Source organism: Argentina silus, assembly GCF_951799395.1.
Source record: "Argentina silus genome assembly, chromosome: X".
NCBI lineage: Eukaryota > Metazoa > Chordata > Actinopteri > Argentiniformes > Argentinidae > Argentina > Argentina silus.
The window spans coordinates 5,764,749-5,780,796 of record NC_139653.1 but is presented as its reverse complement, the minus strand read 5'-3'; the positions used below and the strand labels follow the sequence as shown (position 1 = coordinate 5,780,796).

Sequence of the window (16,048 nt, the reverse complement as noted above, 5' to 3'; positions counted from 1 at the left end):
AGAATATAACAAAGCAAGGGACAGAGGAGAGAGGGAAAAAGAGAGATGGGGACCAACACACAGTAAGAAAGCGGAATATGGGTGGTGCTAATGAAATATTCTATGCAGTGGACTAAAGCTAACACTCTGAGGATTTGCTTATAAACTGCCTATAAACAACTACAGCACCATAAAGTGTGTTAAACAGTAAACTAGTAAACTGTTTGCAAATCATTACACAGCATCTGTTCCATGTATTTATCAACATGAATAGTTGCATGTTTATAGATACAAATATGTAATACTGTTTTAAGCCATTTATAAGCATTTTGCATACAAATCCATGAAACAAAAAAATAGAAAAGAACGGTAGGTCTTTTGAGGTGTGAGAGACCTGATATGTTCCCATGCAGGTAATACACGCAAAATAGTGGAGGACAGAGTTTGGTAGCAGGTTTGTATCCTGCAAGGCCTTATTCAGTACTGTGCATAGAAAACAGTCAACTCACCTTATAACAACAGAGAGGCAATGAGAGAGATGTAGATATTCATTAGTATGTGATGTTATTAATATGTGAGGGAAACATTTTCTTCCGGAGAATACTGTATTTACCTACTGTACCATCAGTTGTGTGACACAGACGCGTAAACCTACAGCACCACACAAGGTATGTACTGTATGTATAATCTGCCTTTGGTGGAACCTACCATACAGTAACTATATTTGGTAGACTAAAACATGCTGTATTTGACTTTGGTAAAAAAACATATCTGTGTTTGGTCAAAACCTACCATATTTCTACTATATCAGTGATGGGTAGTCAAGAACCTACCATATCTGTCTTTGGTACAGGTTGCCCAGTGCCGGACGCTAGAGAGACAAGAGACTGTGCACACTTGGGTAAACTCTATACTGGGAGTCTAGAAGGACCATGCTCACCAGGATAACCTTCTCTATCTCTTTGGATGGGCACCAGTGAAACATCCCAGTGGAATCATACTTCTTCACATTCATGTCCATGTTCTCGATCTGTTCATTTCCTGGAATGAGTAGGGGATCGTGTCTACTGAGGGACAAAAGAGAGAGAGAGAGAATGATGAGTTGGCAGCCTTGGTCCCAATAGTTTATGGTAGTGGTTTAAAATGTTTTGTTCACATTTACATTACTCTAAGGAAGAATATGATATCATTTTTCCACCGGTTAACTACACATTACAAATAATCTAGTCTTACACCATCCTTCAGCATAACTTCCATTTCCCTTCACACGTCTCCAGATGCCATCAGAGGGCTGAGATAACTGTCCTGATGGCAGCAGTCAGACAGGAGTGGACAGAGGCCTGAATGAGTGCCACTGACTGACTCAGCGGCATAAGAACGGTGCGACAATTACCGGATTTTACCCCTCGCCCCCACTCCTGTCCTGACTCCTGAATGCCCTGCGCCCAACAGTAAAAGCTCTAATAGATCTGCACTTTAAGTATTGAAGGAATTTGCCCAATCACATTTTGGTTTCCCAAACTGATGGCCATGAATGTTTCAGCAGTGTGTCACAACTAAACAAGCCAATCCATAGCAGCGGCCCATTACAGCATGTATCCGGTGTAACACTGACCATGAAAGGGCCTCCTGTCACTTTGGTCATAATGGTTCCAGCTGTGTTTGCACTCATTCTACAAGACGTGATCTGTTAGAGTTCCAGAGAAAGCCTTCAAGACCAGAGAACTCGTAGGTGAAGCTTCTTTCTCTGAATGCGATAGTGGACTATAAGGCCCGTTCTGACTGAGTATAGATGGACAATTCTGTATTTGTTGACACTATTTGTTCATCATTGTTAAAAAATTTTTTTATTAAGTAAACACATTGATTGCTACTACAGAGTATTCCTGAGATTCCCTTGCTGATGTAGCTAGCTCTGAGGAAACTCAATAGGACACTATTTTAGTGTGCATGAAGACAGCAGTCAAAAGCTGAGTCTTACTCTGTAGCCGTTCTAGAAATCAGGTGAGAAGGACCACAGTACATCTGAAGCTGATAGCCAGATTACAAAGACGTGTCTGTTCATACTATAGGGGCAACAGGGAGACAACAGGGAGACTCTCTCTCTCTCTCTCTCTCCCTCTCTGTGTCTGATCACCTCACACACACCTCTACATGGAGCAGTATTGTATACAGTATTGTTTGCCATCTCTCCTAGTGTGTTGTTGTAAACCACACATTGGGTTCTCTTGACCTCATCACTTCCCAACAAAGTGTAATAACGTGTGGGTACAGTGTAGGTGTAGCCATTCCATGATGTATTATATACCATAGTTATAATACACATAACAGTAACTCCAAATGCGTTTTTTCAGTTATACTGGCCATCTAATGATAATGACCTTAACGGCCATTAATAGGCTATATATAATTATAATAGCATCTTAAAATATATGTTTTATTAAATAATAGCATCTTCTTTTTGTTATCTTTAGGAGGGAGACAGACATTGAATAACGTGTGAGAATACATCCTGTGTATTTAACATAGATCTCACCTCTCTCACAATAACACTCTTTCTTTTTCTATCACCAGTGTCATTCAATAACACGTTCCTTTGATGTACACCCCTCCTTCAGTCTGCATTTGGGTTTCATTTGATTGCAAGAAGTGTAACATAACAAATGTGACAATTAGTTGCCCCCCCCCCCCCTTCCCTCTCCCTCTCTTCCCATCTCTCTGTATGGAGATGAAATCAGTCAGCACAGGTGCTAATAACACTGACAAAATTTAGATTCTTTTACACCCCGGCTGAATATTTCATTCTGTGCCTCATGTGCAGCAGTAGCAGCACTCACTCCATGAGCCCCCTGTCACTTCAGTCTGCCTGTGTAGGGGCTGACTGGCTGACTGGCTGACTGGCTGACTGGCTGACTGGCACGTGCAGGCAGACAGGCAGGCAGGCAGGCAGGCAGACAGGCCCGCTTTACACAGGCACCTCCTCCTCTCTCTCTCTCTGCCGAGACAGCTATCTCTCACACAACTGTCAGCGCTGTGACTGCCTGCCTCTGCCTGTCACAAGCCCTGCGTGCCTCAATCTCCATCTCCGACACCCCTCCCATCCGTTGACTCGCCTCGCCCAGATCCAACCACAGCAGCTCGGGGGTACCAGACATGACATTTGTGGCACTGAGCCGCGCCAAGGGGTTGTAGGCGTACACACAGCAAATGGCGTCCTGACTTTACAGCAATTAGCCATGTCTCGGGACGCATCAGAAGGGTCTGTGAGAATGGTGTTAATTCCTGACGTGGAGCGTGGAATTGTGCATGGAGCGGAATGGATCGGTTACGTGACAGTGGGGTGGCGTTGTAGTGGTGTAGCTCGTTAGCTCAATGACACGTCTGATTGGCGATTGGGAAATGGCTTTATATTTACCCGACCGTGCCAAGGCAGAGTCTTCCAGATCTTTATAGACACCCCTGCTGTGCTTAGTTAGCTTATCTCGTCTAGAGAGACAACCCTGCTGTGGTCGTCCCTCTTGTGAGCTAAGCCTGTTTGTTTAGAAGCTTCTATTAAAGGGACACATTGTCCAGATCACCTTACGAACGTGTGGGCATGTGAAAACGGCTTCCAAATGTCTTTTGTAGATCAAAAGCTAGATATCGCTAGTTTGAGGATTTTACCCTGAGTGACATATTTGGGAGTAATCACATGGTTTTGAAAACTACAAAGAAGGAGAGAGCTTACCACTCCTGAATTAATTACTGCCTGGTTTGTTTACATCCATAAGCACCGTGCTAGTGCATACATCTATCCCTTGTGTTTACTAACGTGCATCTTAGCTCAGATGAGCCTCTGTGGCTGGCTAGGAGCCACAAAACACTATGGGCGTTTTAGAATATTACTGGGCTATTTTCTCCCTTTTTTTCTATTATATTTTATATAATTATTTTTATTATATATATATATATATCCTGGCTATTTAGACAACAAAGATCACTTATAGCTTGCTGTTGAGTTGTGGTGATCATCTGTGAAATGTTCTTTTGAATAGTTACAGTATTCAACGAGGAGGCATTAACTCTTACAGTAAGTGTACTGTAGCTTACTGTAACTGTCGGCCTACAGTAGCCTAGGCTACTCTATAAGAGACAGCAGATAAGCCCGCTATAAAGCCTCTGCCTCTCCCTCCCTCAGTATATATTTCAAAAAGAGTTGAGTTATTCCAGCGCATCGCTTGGCAGTCACTAGCTTGGGATGGGCGTGCTCCCCCAATCCCTCTCTGCCGGGCTATGAAGGCAGCCTTTCGCTTTGAAAATTTTCCCCATCATGCAAACTGACAAAGGCATGCTTTCCAAAAACCCACAGCCAATCTGTTGATCATTATTTATTTACAAAGGCCTTCAGGCTGCAAGTCCTGTAAAAACCATACTTGATATGGTATACTGTATGCTCGCTAGCTTGATGCTCTGTGTGTGTGTGTGTGTGTGTGTGTGTGTGTGTGTGTGTGTGTGTGTGTGTGTGTCTCCTTGCTTGTAGAATAAAGTATCCCTAAGGCTACTTCAAACAATCACTTTTCATTGCGCATAAAATCCACCTTGTAAAGCGTAAGTATTTAATATATATGGTGTTATACAGTATATAGACAGGGGGGTGCAGCTGTGAAGGGTTGCTGCTGTGGTCTGTGCTGGGTAATTTGATGTTTTGCTGAGGGCTATGACTTGAAAAAGCCTACACCTAGAACAGAAAACCTGTCATCCCAGTACCCAAGAGCCAGCAGAATACAGAAGCACCCCTAAAGCAGAGAAAACTTTGACACCGCTTTGAAGCATTTTCAAAACCGAGTAAATAACTCCCAAGAATTATTATCACTGCGAGATCAAAGCAGAGATGCATATATTACATGGCAAACGGGGACCATCTCCACAGCAAAGGAGAGAGGGGGAGAAAAAAAAGTGTTTTGTGCTTTAAGTTAAGAAACAAAACTAAACACCCCTCTAAACTAGCAGTTGCCTGGAAGTGTGCCAATTTCTCTTTCTTTTGTAACAGTTTGCTCTTTTTAAACAAAGGGCATCTCAAATGTTGCTCTCTTGTAAACCTGACTGAAGGGTACGACTCTGTGTACGGCTAATGGTTTGGCATGTGTGAGGTCCTTCTCTAATTGCTTGTTTTGTTGAGAGCCAAGGGCTAGCTGAACATGGAGACTGGACCAATACCTACTGTACAGTGCTAGGACGCCTTCTTTTGGCTGCTGCTGAAAATGCCTTGAGGGGACCTACTGTAACTAACTCTGTCTTACGAAGCACACAGTACCAAAGGACTCCTTGAGTTCTGCAGAGAACATACTGTACCATAAGCAAACCAAAAAGAAAATCAAATAAACAATGATATCAAACAAAAGATAATGCTTAAATTAATAGCATCACTTTTCGTATTTGTATTTCATATTGTAGGGCTACGTCTGAGAGATAAAAATACACAGTTAAAACATTAAAAAAAGCCTTTGATCCTGTATGTCATCTATTTATGTTTGGTTTGGATGTTCTAGCTTTAGTTCAGCAACTGCAAAATTAAAAATGTTCATCGAAATTACAAGGATCTTTTTCCTCACATGTCAAGATTAAAGGCATCTAAATTAAGGAAAATAATATCATATGTATACAAGCCTACTTATTGTTTGATAATGTTGTTTTTTCAAATTATTGATTCGTAGAGATGAGAGTTTTGAAAATACATTCCATATGATTCTAAAATATACTGTTACTCTTCAAACACTTTGTGTACACCTCACCATTTCGTATTGTATATTTATAAAGTACAGAGCCATAACAATGACTGTCATTTTAGTGTGAGTGTCCCTGTGTACACTGCCGTCTCAATCCGACGGCCTTTCCTCTCTGGGTTTTTAACGCCGTGGCGTTCTTAGCGCTCTCACAGCGACATCAAACCTAGCCCCTTTTATCTTTCAAAATCAATTAACCGCAATTTAATTCCTAAGGACAGGATAAAAGGAAGGTAATATTGGAATTAATTTTTGATCGCGACAATACATCTTGTATATGGCCGTAAGTACCGAAAACACTACTCACAGGGGTTCCCACAATAGAGGAGAAGCCCCGGGGCAGAGGAAGCACAGAGGTCTCTGATTGATTGGTGGTGTCATTAGTGCCAGCCTTGTTTAAGAAGTACACGTGGACAGGACTGGAGGGGGTGACAGCTGAGACTTTAAAGGCAGAGCATTTTTCAAATGGCTCCTCATAGTCTCTTTCGTGACAGGGATATTTCAGCTCTGTCATTAACTGTTGACAGCACGCCAGCCTAAACACCCCTGCCTAACAGCCTCTCTCTCCTCTCACTCTCCCTGTCTTATCCCCTCTCCTCTTCTCCACTCTCATCTACTCATTCCCCCCTTTGCTCTCTCCATCCCACCATCCATCCCTCAGTCTCACCTTCTTCCCTCTCTTTTCTCCTCTCCTCTCCCTCATTCCCCCTTTCCTCATTCCCACCATCCATATACCATCAAATTCCATCCGTCTCTATCTCTCACCCATCACCACACTTTCTGACACGTTCTGTTTGAAGGCTAGAGGGAACATAAAATCAATGTCTTACCTCATCATTTTGGGCGAGTTGCTGGGTGAGTTTCTCATTCCTCCGTTGCGCTGCTTTTTTTTGGGCGACAGAGTTGACGGGTGCTCGTCTTCAACTGCAGAACACATGCAAAGAGTGTCAGAGTATGGACAGATGGGGAGGGTGCTATGTGCTGGAACTGACATATCAAAGAACACAAAAGCCAACACTCAATCAATCATCACAAAAACAAAAAAAAAAGAAATGAAATAAAATGAAATAATAAAAAAAACAAAAAACTGTCAGAGTCAGAGAAAACACCTCCAAAAATAGAAAGAGAACATGTTAGTTGGGACAAAGGTACATTTGAGACAAGGGCAGGACAAACACCACGGAGAAAAAGAACAAATTAAAGACCTGGAAAAATCACTGTAGGCCCAGTCCCCTAAAAAAAACCTAAAGGTTCTGTTCCTCTGGACTGAGTAACTGTACTGTCAGTCTTCACATACAGTGGACGTGTTCCAATCTTCACACTAGCACACCATGTTGAATGTTTGGCCAACACATCGCTTCATTCTTAGGGATATGCTAGTGTGGATTTGGAACGCAATCTATTCTACAGTACATATGGTTGGACCTCTAGCAGTCTGCATCAGTGGTGACCATGCTTCCCAATGCCAATCAGTGCCATATGAATAAAACATACTGTCGTTGTCAGTAGGGCATGGACTGAAGCAATGACACGGAGAGAGAGAAAGAGAAGATGATGATTCTCAGCAGTTTGTTGGGTTTGTTTTGAATTGGATGGCTATGTAGCTGATCCCCAACCCCATCATTCCAGCTCTAACTCCCAGAGCACAATGGCTCTTCTACTGGTCTATAACTCCATGCCATGAGAACCCTTAGGACTCAACAAGCGTCCCAGAGTACCGCATTATACATGCCCAAATAGCACTCTAACAGGAAATGATTGAGTAGCCTATGAATGTCACAAGCATTACGGCTAGTAATGGAACACACCATCCACCACTAGATGAAGGTCAACACTAAACCTGGAAAATATTGTTATTAAAATAAATAAGAACTGAGCTATAGATCAAAAGCAATTCATGATGATGCATTGGTATGAATGCATCGCATACATAGAAAATAAACCTGTTGAAAATTGTTTTATATTGAATCCCCTACTAATTTCCGTCAGTCCTTGGTCACAGAAACTGTGCTACCTTCACGTTGTACTGTACAATAAAGTTTTGATTAGCTTGATCTGATAAACCAAACATTTTTCCTGTCAACTATTCTTTACTCGGTTGAAGTTCAAAACTTTTCCACTAAGCCAAGAGACAATGGAGGACTAGAAAGACACAGCCCAGGCCTTCTCTCTGTGAATCTGTGTCTGTTACTCTAACACCCGTCTTTTCTACTGTCTGGGAGTTCCAAGGGCTTTCAAACAGGCTCCTAGACACTCCACGTTCTCGAGGCACAAATGCCAAACCCACTGTCACTTCAAACCCCATATTAGTCCTTTGGTTAGAAATCAATACCACAGCATGATATTAGTGCAAATCAATTGTGTGCTGCAAGCGGTGACTGCTCCAAGCACAAGGAATTTCATTATCGTCTGAGCGCCCCATTCTAGACAGTCACCTAATTGCACTAATAAAAGATTAAAAAAAAAAAAACGGCTTTGCCTCCTAATAAAACGCCATTCTCTGACATTTCTGTTTGGCAATTGGACATTCTGAATAGCTAATGTCACAAGTGCTTTCAGCTTTACAAATACATCTCCCTCTAATTCACTTTCAAAATATCACAGTATAAAATATTATTCCCTACGTTGTCTTATTGTTCCTATGTCCTCCTACTTTTGCACCCTTGACCCCCAAATTAGGCCTGTTCAAAGCTAGCCTGATTTATTTCTGTACAAATACAATGCCTGGCAATTAGACAATCAAATATTGTCCTCTGCAGTCAAGGCGATCATATATTTTGTGTGACTGTCAGAAATTACATGACGTAGCTTTTGCAAACTGGTCTGACAGCAAAATAAATCTCTCTACCAGGGAACACTATTCTGTATTTAATCGTCTATGGTCAGGGCAGCATCACTGTATAATTGAGATGTAAGAAAAATAATGTAGCAAAACATCTGCAAAGGCATTCAAAGAAAAATAATTACAGGTACACATGTGTGTGTGTATATATCTCTTGCCAATGCATGCATAAGCTCTTTTCCACGCTTACTCCTATGCCACGTACCGATGAGTCTACAATACATAACAACAATCTATTCTGTAGACTTTACTGGTCTCTAATACTCAGCTTGGCAGTCACACACACACACAGCACTAGCTGTTGCATTAGAGAGCGCATCAAGGCTGTATCCATGCAAAGCAGCAGTAGCATTAGCGGCAGGGTCGGTAGCTAGCAGCTAGCTGAGTGCACTGTGCCGTGAACCCGCATGCAAACAGCACAGGGTGGCAGGACAGGACAGGACAGGACAGGGTGTTACTAGACTGATGCATCCTGCTAAGGGGGCAACCTACAGGGCCTGCTGCGAGTGAGCAGTGCCGCGTTACTGGGGTGGTAGTGGTATTTCACCGGCAGGCTGCGGGCCCGGTTCAGTCGGCTCTCTGCCAGGGCCCGGGCCACCGTGTCCCCCCCATTGGGGCCTGAGATACTGAGGCGGGCCCCTGCTCCAGGCCACCGCCCCATGCCCAACCCCAGAGGGAGCAGGCTTCCTTTACGGTTATTAACGAGGGGGATGGCGGCCGAGACCCGGGGGGCCTGGGGGTCCTGGTAGGGGTGTGGCGCTTTTGGGTGGAGCGCGTTAGAGGTGATGGAGGTGGAGACAGGGGTGGAGGAGGTGCAGTTGGTGATTTTAATCGATCGGTTTGGAATAGATGGTCTAACTTCATCCTTTACTGTCAAACAATGGAGAATAAGAACAGTGAGAAAGAGGACTAAGATATCGATTTTGCCTTGACAATGAAGATTCAAAACAGCAGCTTGTGTATTACACATTCTACTTGTTATTGTTTCAGCACACCAACCATTTCAGGATAAATGTTATGGATTACATTTCAACTTCCTATTCAGCATGTAAATATGCTATAGTAATATGCTATAGTAATACTGTATGCAAGTTATAACATTGAGACAAAATAAAATCTTATTAAAACATTGTATGATCAATTATTGATATATGCACTGCATGTGAATGAAACAATAAATAATTTACTGCAGAAAAACGTAATGTGATTTTCATTGTTTGAGCATTTATTTTTATAAAAGAGACTCCCTTTTTGTGGCATAAAAGCAGCCATCATTTTCTGAATAATTGACGACGACACCTCGGTTTTACTTAACACCACTTAACCACTTGGCATACGCTTACAATGAAATGTTCAATATGACATTTGCTTTAGCATTCCTAATAAACATGAATTAATTAAAAGCTTCTCTCTCTGTGTTCTGCAACAGAGTGTGATAGTAGTAACACAGCCCATCTGAAAACAGTCAGGCCAATTCTAGTTCAGTGCAGTCTACAGAGTCAAACCATACCTTTACCACAATATACCCTACCTAATAGTAACATACAGCAACAAGCAAATGTTAAAAAATACAATGATCTCTACAATCACCAATTTCCTTATTTTAATTTTGAAAAAAAGGATGATGAGCATTTTAATTATAAAAATAAATATCAGACATAAAATCCAATCAGAACCAAGAAAAAATTATTTTGTGTGTCCGTGCCAGTAACCAAAATACCAATACAATACACTTTCACTTGTACTTGTACTTGTAGGCCATATAAATACATTGTCATATAGAACAGTATTCTGTATCACAGCACTATGCTGTGTTGAATAGTGGAAGCTAAATAAGTTCAACACACATACACACACAAACACACACTCCCAGCCTTGCTAACCCTGCAGAGTCCACCCCTAATGCCATCTGCAAGAGCAGACAAGAGGACAGGAAAGAAGGAAGGTGAACCAAATATGAGCTCTTAAAGTGGGGGAGCGAAAGAGCCGTTTTCCCCCATCGGTGGGTTGGGTTGGTTATTCGGTTGGTATGGGGTGTGTGCGTGGTCGGTCGGGTGGCCGGGAGCGATAAACAGACGTTTATCCCTGCCGTCAGCTGCCTCCTTGATTTACGGGGCGCCACCGATAGCTCCTGGATTCATCTGGCCCTTGTCAAACACGCACAGCGTTAGAGCGTGCTCACAAGCCCTGGCAGGTCCACTGTGCACTCAGAACAACCCAGACGGCAACTGTCCCTTCCTGAAATGCTAATCACATGACGGGACCATCACGCATGCAAGCCCTATCATGGCCTGTGTCCCCCTATTTAAATTAGAGGATGAGAGAGAGAGAGGAGAATAGTCTATTTTAAGATTGTTGTGTTGGCTTTTGTATATATGAGCTCAGTTTTTTCGTAAAATACTACACCTATTATACATGGTATTATTATGTTTTACATTGCATATTTAATCTAAAATGTACAATTATTGTATTAATAGTATTTTCAGTGTATTTATTTTCATTGTATTATAGTATTATATTGTTTTTCCACTATTGTTATTATTATTTTCTTAATCATTATCATTGCAGTTAATTCTGTTTTACCACGATAACAAACAAGTATTCAGTAATTATCACAATGACGGAAAGCAGTGTATTATTAGCATCTGAAATGATTAAATAAAAAAAACAGAAAACAGAAATTATGACAAACAAATAGCATTTTAAAAAACATTCACATGAACTGAAGAAGAAGGATAAAAAAGATTACATTTAGCAATTCTATACTGTACACTGAAAGAATTACCTAAATTGCAATCTGCTTTGAACCGAACCCCCGACTCTTTTTGACATCCACTTTTCCCTGGTGTTGTAGCGCCATCTGCTGCTAGAAGCAGCACAATACAAACACAACTTTGAAGATCTGAACACATAATGTGATGAAAAAAGAGCATTTGCCTTGTAAAAATGTATTTAAAAATGTTATACACTTTAAGATTTTTAAATGAATTAGCGCATTCATTTTCAGACTCATATCAGCTACACACTGTCTATACTCTGATGCAAGGGGGGTATAACACGTCAGTACTGTAAATCAGATTAGTCTAAACATTATTGGTCAAACTATTGATAAACTGTTGTTATTATCGGGCCTCTGTTATCAATTCAATCAAATCATCTACAGAGACTTTAAGATGGCAGCTTTGCATTCTAACACTAACAGGGGGAAACAAAACAGGGGAACCAAAAGCAAACAAAGCATCAGTATTAACAGTAGGAGGGGGATGACATGGTGAGGGGAACTAGTATGGGTCTAAACACTGGGGTACGCAGAAGCAGGATGGGGAGGGACAGAGAAACACACTTACGTGATCTGACATATCCATTATACTTATATTTGGCTGAGAAGAGTGCAAGAGACAAATGACAGGTTACGTGGAGGAAGAGAGGGATGATTATGACACAGACAGACAGACAGACAGACAGACAGACAGACAGACAGACAGACAGACAGACAGACAAACAGGCAAACAGACAGAAAAATCTAATGAATTGAGATGTATATTACAAAAAGTGATTAGACCATCTAGCACTGCTTGAGGCACATTTGAGGTTGCGCAAATGAGAGCTTGATGGTGAGAATACGGATGGCATAAAGCAAATGATGAATGAGAGGAGGGGGAGGTGAACTGTATGAACACAGAGAGCAGGGTAGGGATGGGGGAGGCTGTGTAGCTTTTCGGAAAGTGAAAGGAAACTGGTGTGACTTAAAAAAAAGCCTGTTCCGTTTTTTTCAAATGAGCTGAATTGATGACTGAAATTTGAAATTAATTCTATAATTGATTGGTTTTTGTTTTTATGGAGCTATGGGGGGGTGGGGGGTGGGGGGTGGGGGGTGGCGGGTGGGGTGTGTGTGTGTGGGGGGGGGGGGGGGGGTGCTGGCTTCCATTATATTAGAGTTTTCAATTCAAAAATGATATCCAGAATGTTGAGAAAGACACACAGAACATATGAGCGCAGACTGCAGACAGTACAGACACAAAACCCAACCACCCAGATGGATGGACACATCTACCCCAACATGGCTACCACCGTCTCTGAAAACACACACTACAGTACCATCTCTAATCAACCTTGTGGATCACATCCAAACATTTCAAAGAGGAGAAATGCTGAGATAAACAAAAAGTTACATATATTTGTATGAAGGACAGAGTATCTAGTGGGGACTATTACATAATCTAAGTTCATTGAATTACCTTTGCAACAACCCACAAATACTGTGCCTCCAACCCACTTCAGTCTATGCTCACGTTGGGGTATTGTTACATCTACTGTGCAACCACAACCATACAACTACAGTAAGTCAATATTCTATCCAGCAGTGGACCCGGGAGAGGGTCCTGATGCAGACAATGTGAAGACAGAGCCCAATGCTGTGGGTTTACAGTGGTTACAAACCTACACACACACACACACACACACACACACACACACACACACACACACACACACACACACACACACACACACACACACACACACACACACACACATACACACACTTACACCTAGTGGTACTATACTGCTGTGTCAATACTCCACCTTTCCCTCCCTTCTACAAACCTGAGAGAACTGGGCAGGTTTGACTTGAGGTTTCCACTATAAACCATGATCACAATGATCATTATTATCATCATCATACAAAAGGTTAAACTATCCAGTCACATCAGATCAGCTAACACACGAGGAATGGACTGAGGAGGGATGCGAGTATTTAGTTTAGTAGCTAAGTATTCCAACAGAACCCTAGTCAGTGATCTGGCCAGCCTCCCTGCTCTCCATTAGAGCCTCTCTCTGTTGTAGTAAAGGTTACAGCCAAGGCCCCGGGGCAGAGCCCAGTGACACAGGCCCTCAAACAGGGACCGGCACTGGCCCTGGCATCTGTCGCCAGCAATCTGCCTGTGCCCGGCAGAGGCGGCAGGCTAACCGGCTAGCATCTGTGGCGTAGAGCGCGGCCGCCAAGCTCGGAGGGGAGAAGCGGGGAACCAAGCCAGCCTGGTGGACAGGAGCTGTCAGGACAGGTTTGGAGACGGACCAGCAGGGGCTGGGAAAATGAAAATGCAAACATAATTTCCACGTCAAGCTGGATAAGGGGCCTCTGCACTGAGATACACACAATCACCCCCCCTAACCCCCCCCCCCCCCCCACCCCCCCCATGTAAGACTCGGACTACCCTTAGCTCTGGCTGCCAGCCCCTGCCTCTAGCCCCTAGTTCCAACTTTAACCCCACCACCATCCCCTCTCCTCTTAAGGCTACAACACAGCTGCCAAGTAGTGATGACCGTAAGACCCCAAGAGGTGCAAGCGGGAGAAAAACAAAGCCCAGAGTGACATTCAAGTCAATATACTACTACTATAAATACTCTTATATGACTCTATTGCATTCTGCCCAGAGAACACAGAATCCTCTATATATTTCACTGCGCCCACAAACAATTAGACCTGCCTAGACTGTCACACTTTTTCTTACTCTCTCCCTCTCTTTCTTTCTCTTTCTCACTCTTTCTCTTCCTCCCTCCACCTCAACTCCTGCCTAAAGGGCGAAGGAGACACCAAGTCTGCCTCTCACGCATTTCATTTTCATGCTAATAATTCTGTCTGACTACGAGAGTGCCATTAGTGTACCCAAGACTGCTCACACTCGGGGAGAATGCAAATGAACAAGAAGCACAGTGCCAGAGTTCTGAGTGGCTTCATCTGTTTGTCTACGACAACAGAGTGCTTTTTTTGCTACAATATGCATTGACGCATTTTGTAAAAACTGCAGCATCTTGGAAAATGTCCATCCTTTTTATTATTATTTAGCGATTTTTTTAACCTAGGCTTAGAATTTCACATGGTTTTCATGATCATGCCTATGTATATTTCAACTGGCAAAGAACCTCGACATCGTTGTGTGGTCTGAATTGAGCATGTATCATAACATGCAGTAGATAGCAAAAGAGCCTCGTAAAATAAAATAAATGTAAAAAGAAAAACAATTAGTCTATCCGCAGAGGGGGAATCTAGTTCAGAAGTCAAATTAAGTCATCCAAGATGTCTTACTCAAGTCTGATTTACAAAAGAGACGGGAGAAGAAAAAAGAAAAACAGGAAATCTAGCAATCCCTGATGGACAGAGCTCCCTCACTAAACTCCACTTTGTCAGTTAAAAAGAACACAACATCCAAGACAGGAGAGGCTTTCCTGCAATCCTGAGGGAGGGAGTGAGATCACTAACAACATAATGACTAGTAATTGGTTTCCGAGGGATATCAGCGCCCCCACCGTACTACCCCAACTAACCGTGGCATGTTTGACACTAATCTAGGCTGAGCCCCCACAGACGGTCAAAGAATCTGCGTCTGACCTCCGTGCTTTGATAGCAGGGCCTACTGCTGCCATGTCAAGTGGATGGACACTTGAGCGTTTCCCATATACTGTACTCAACAGGAGAGAGAGAGAGAAGGAGGGCCTTCTGTCTCCCCATTGTCCCATTGTTATAAGCTCCCCTCTCTCCTCTCCTCTCCTCTCCTCTCCTCTCCTTCCCCTCCTCCCCGTTCCTCTCCTCCCCTCCCCTTTTCCCTGCTCCTCCACTCCCCTCCTCGCCACTCCCCTCCCCTCCCCTCCCCTCCCCTCCCCTCCCCTCCCCTCCCCTCCCATCTTCTTATCTCCTCCCCTCCCCTCCCCTCTTCCCAGCCTCTCCTCTCCCCTCCTCCCCTCCCCTCCCCTCCCCTCCTATGTGCCCCTGCCAGTAGCTGTCTCTGCCTGTGGTCCTCTGATGGAACCAGCCATCCCCATGAGAGGAACACAAAGCCTTACAGACAGGACATGGACACCCTGATTGGCTGATCACTGAGGAAGAGGAGAATTGCAAGCGGAAAAAGAGAGGGACATCTGCAGAGTAACCGCTTCTCTTAAAACCAGCTTTTTGAGTTTATCTTTTTCTCTTGGCTGGTTGGGGCTATATGAGTAACATGTCTGGAGGTCATTAAGATTGTCTCTGTGAGAATGGCTGAGGAGACAGTTCCATGAAACTGCTAATTTTAAAGCAGTTCTCTCTGTGGGCCTGAAGAGAAACTTAAAACCCCTGATGTTTTTCAACTGTCAATTCATAATTTTTTCATTGAAATATTTCTTACTTTCCAGTGATGAAGGGGAGCTACACATTCAACGACATACCACACAACTTATGTACAGTAGGAGTCGTATCAAATAGGAAGGAATGATACACTCCAACAGTTAAATGGCATGTTGAATTCATATGTAGAGGAAATCTTGCAATGACAACATAACTATTGATGCAGTGAACCCAGGCGGCTGTATGTCTATCTAAGGTAATGGCACAGAGGTAGCTTATATCCTGTATGCTTCAAATTAAATAAGTGAAAACAGAACAGAGACATAGTTAGCAAGGAGGTCCCCCTGGACTTGGCAAGGCCGT

General features: G+C 43.0%; 1 protein-coding gene across 1 annotated transcript in view; it reads right to left on the bottom strand.

Moving 5' to 3' along the window:
• LOC310823352 (calcium-activated potassium channel subunit alpha-1a) overlaps positions 1-16,048 on the bottom strand; it is a gene marked incomplete at both ends in the record, with an annotated part of 82,724 nt that overhangs the window by 16,694 nt on the left and 49,982 nt on the right. Inside the window, 2 exons of the mRNA XM_083696197.1 lie at positions 920-1,043; positions 6,572-6,665. Coding sequence (XP_083552323.1) covers positions 920-1,043; positions 6,572-6,665 — 218 coding nt within the window. The remainder of the gene's footprint in view (positions 1-919; positions 1,044-6,571; positions 6,666-16,048) is intronic.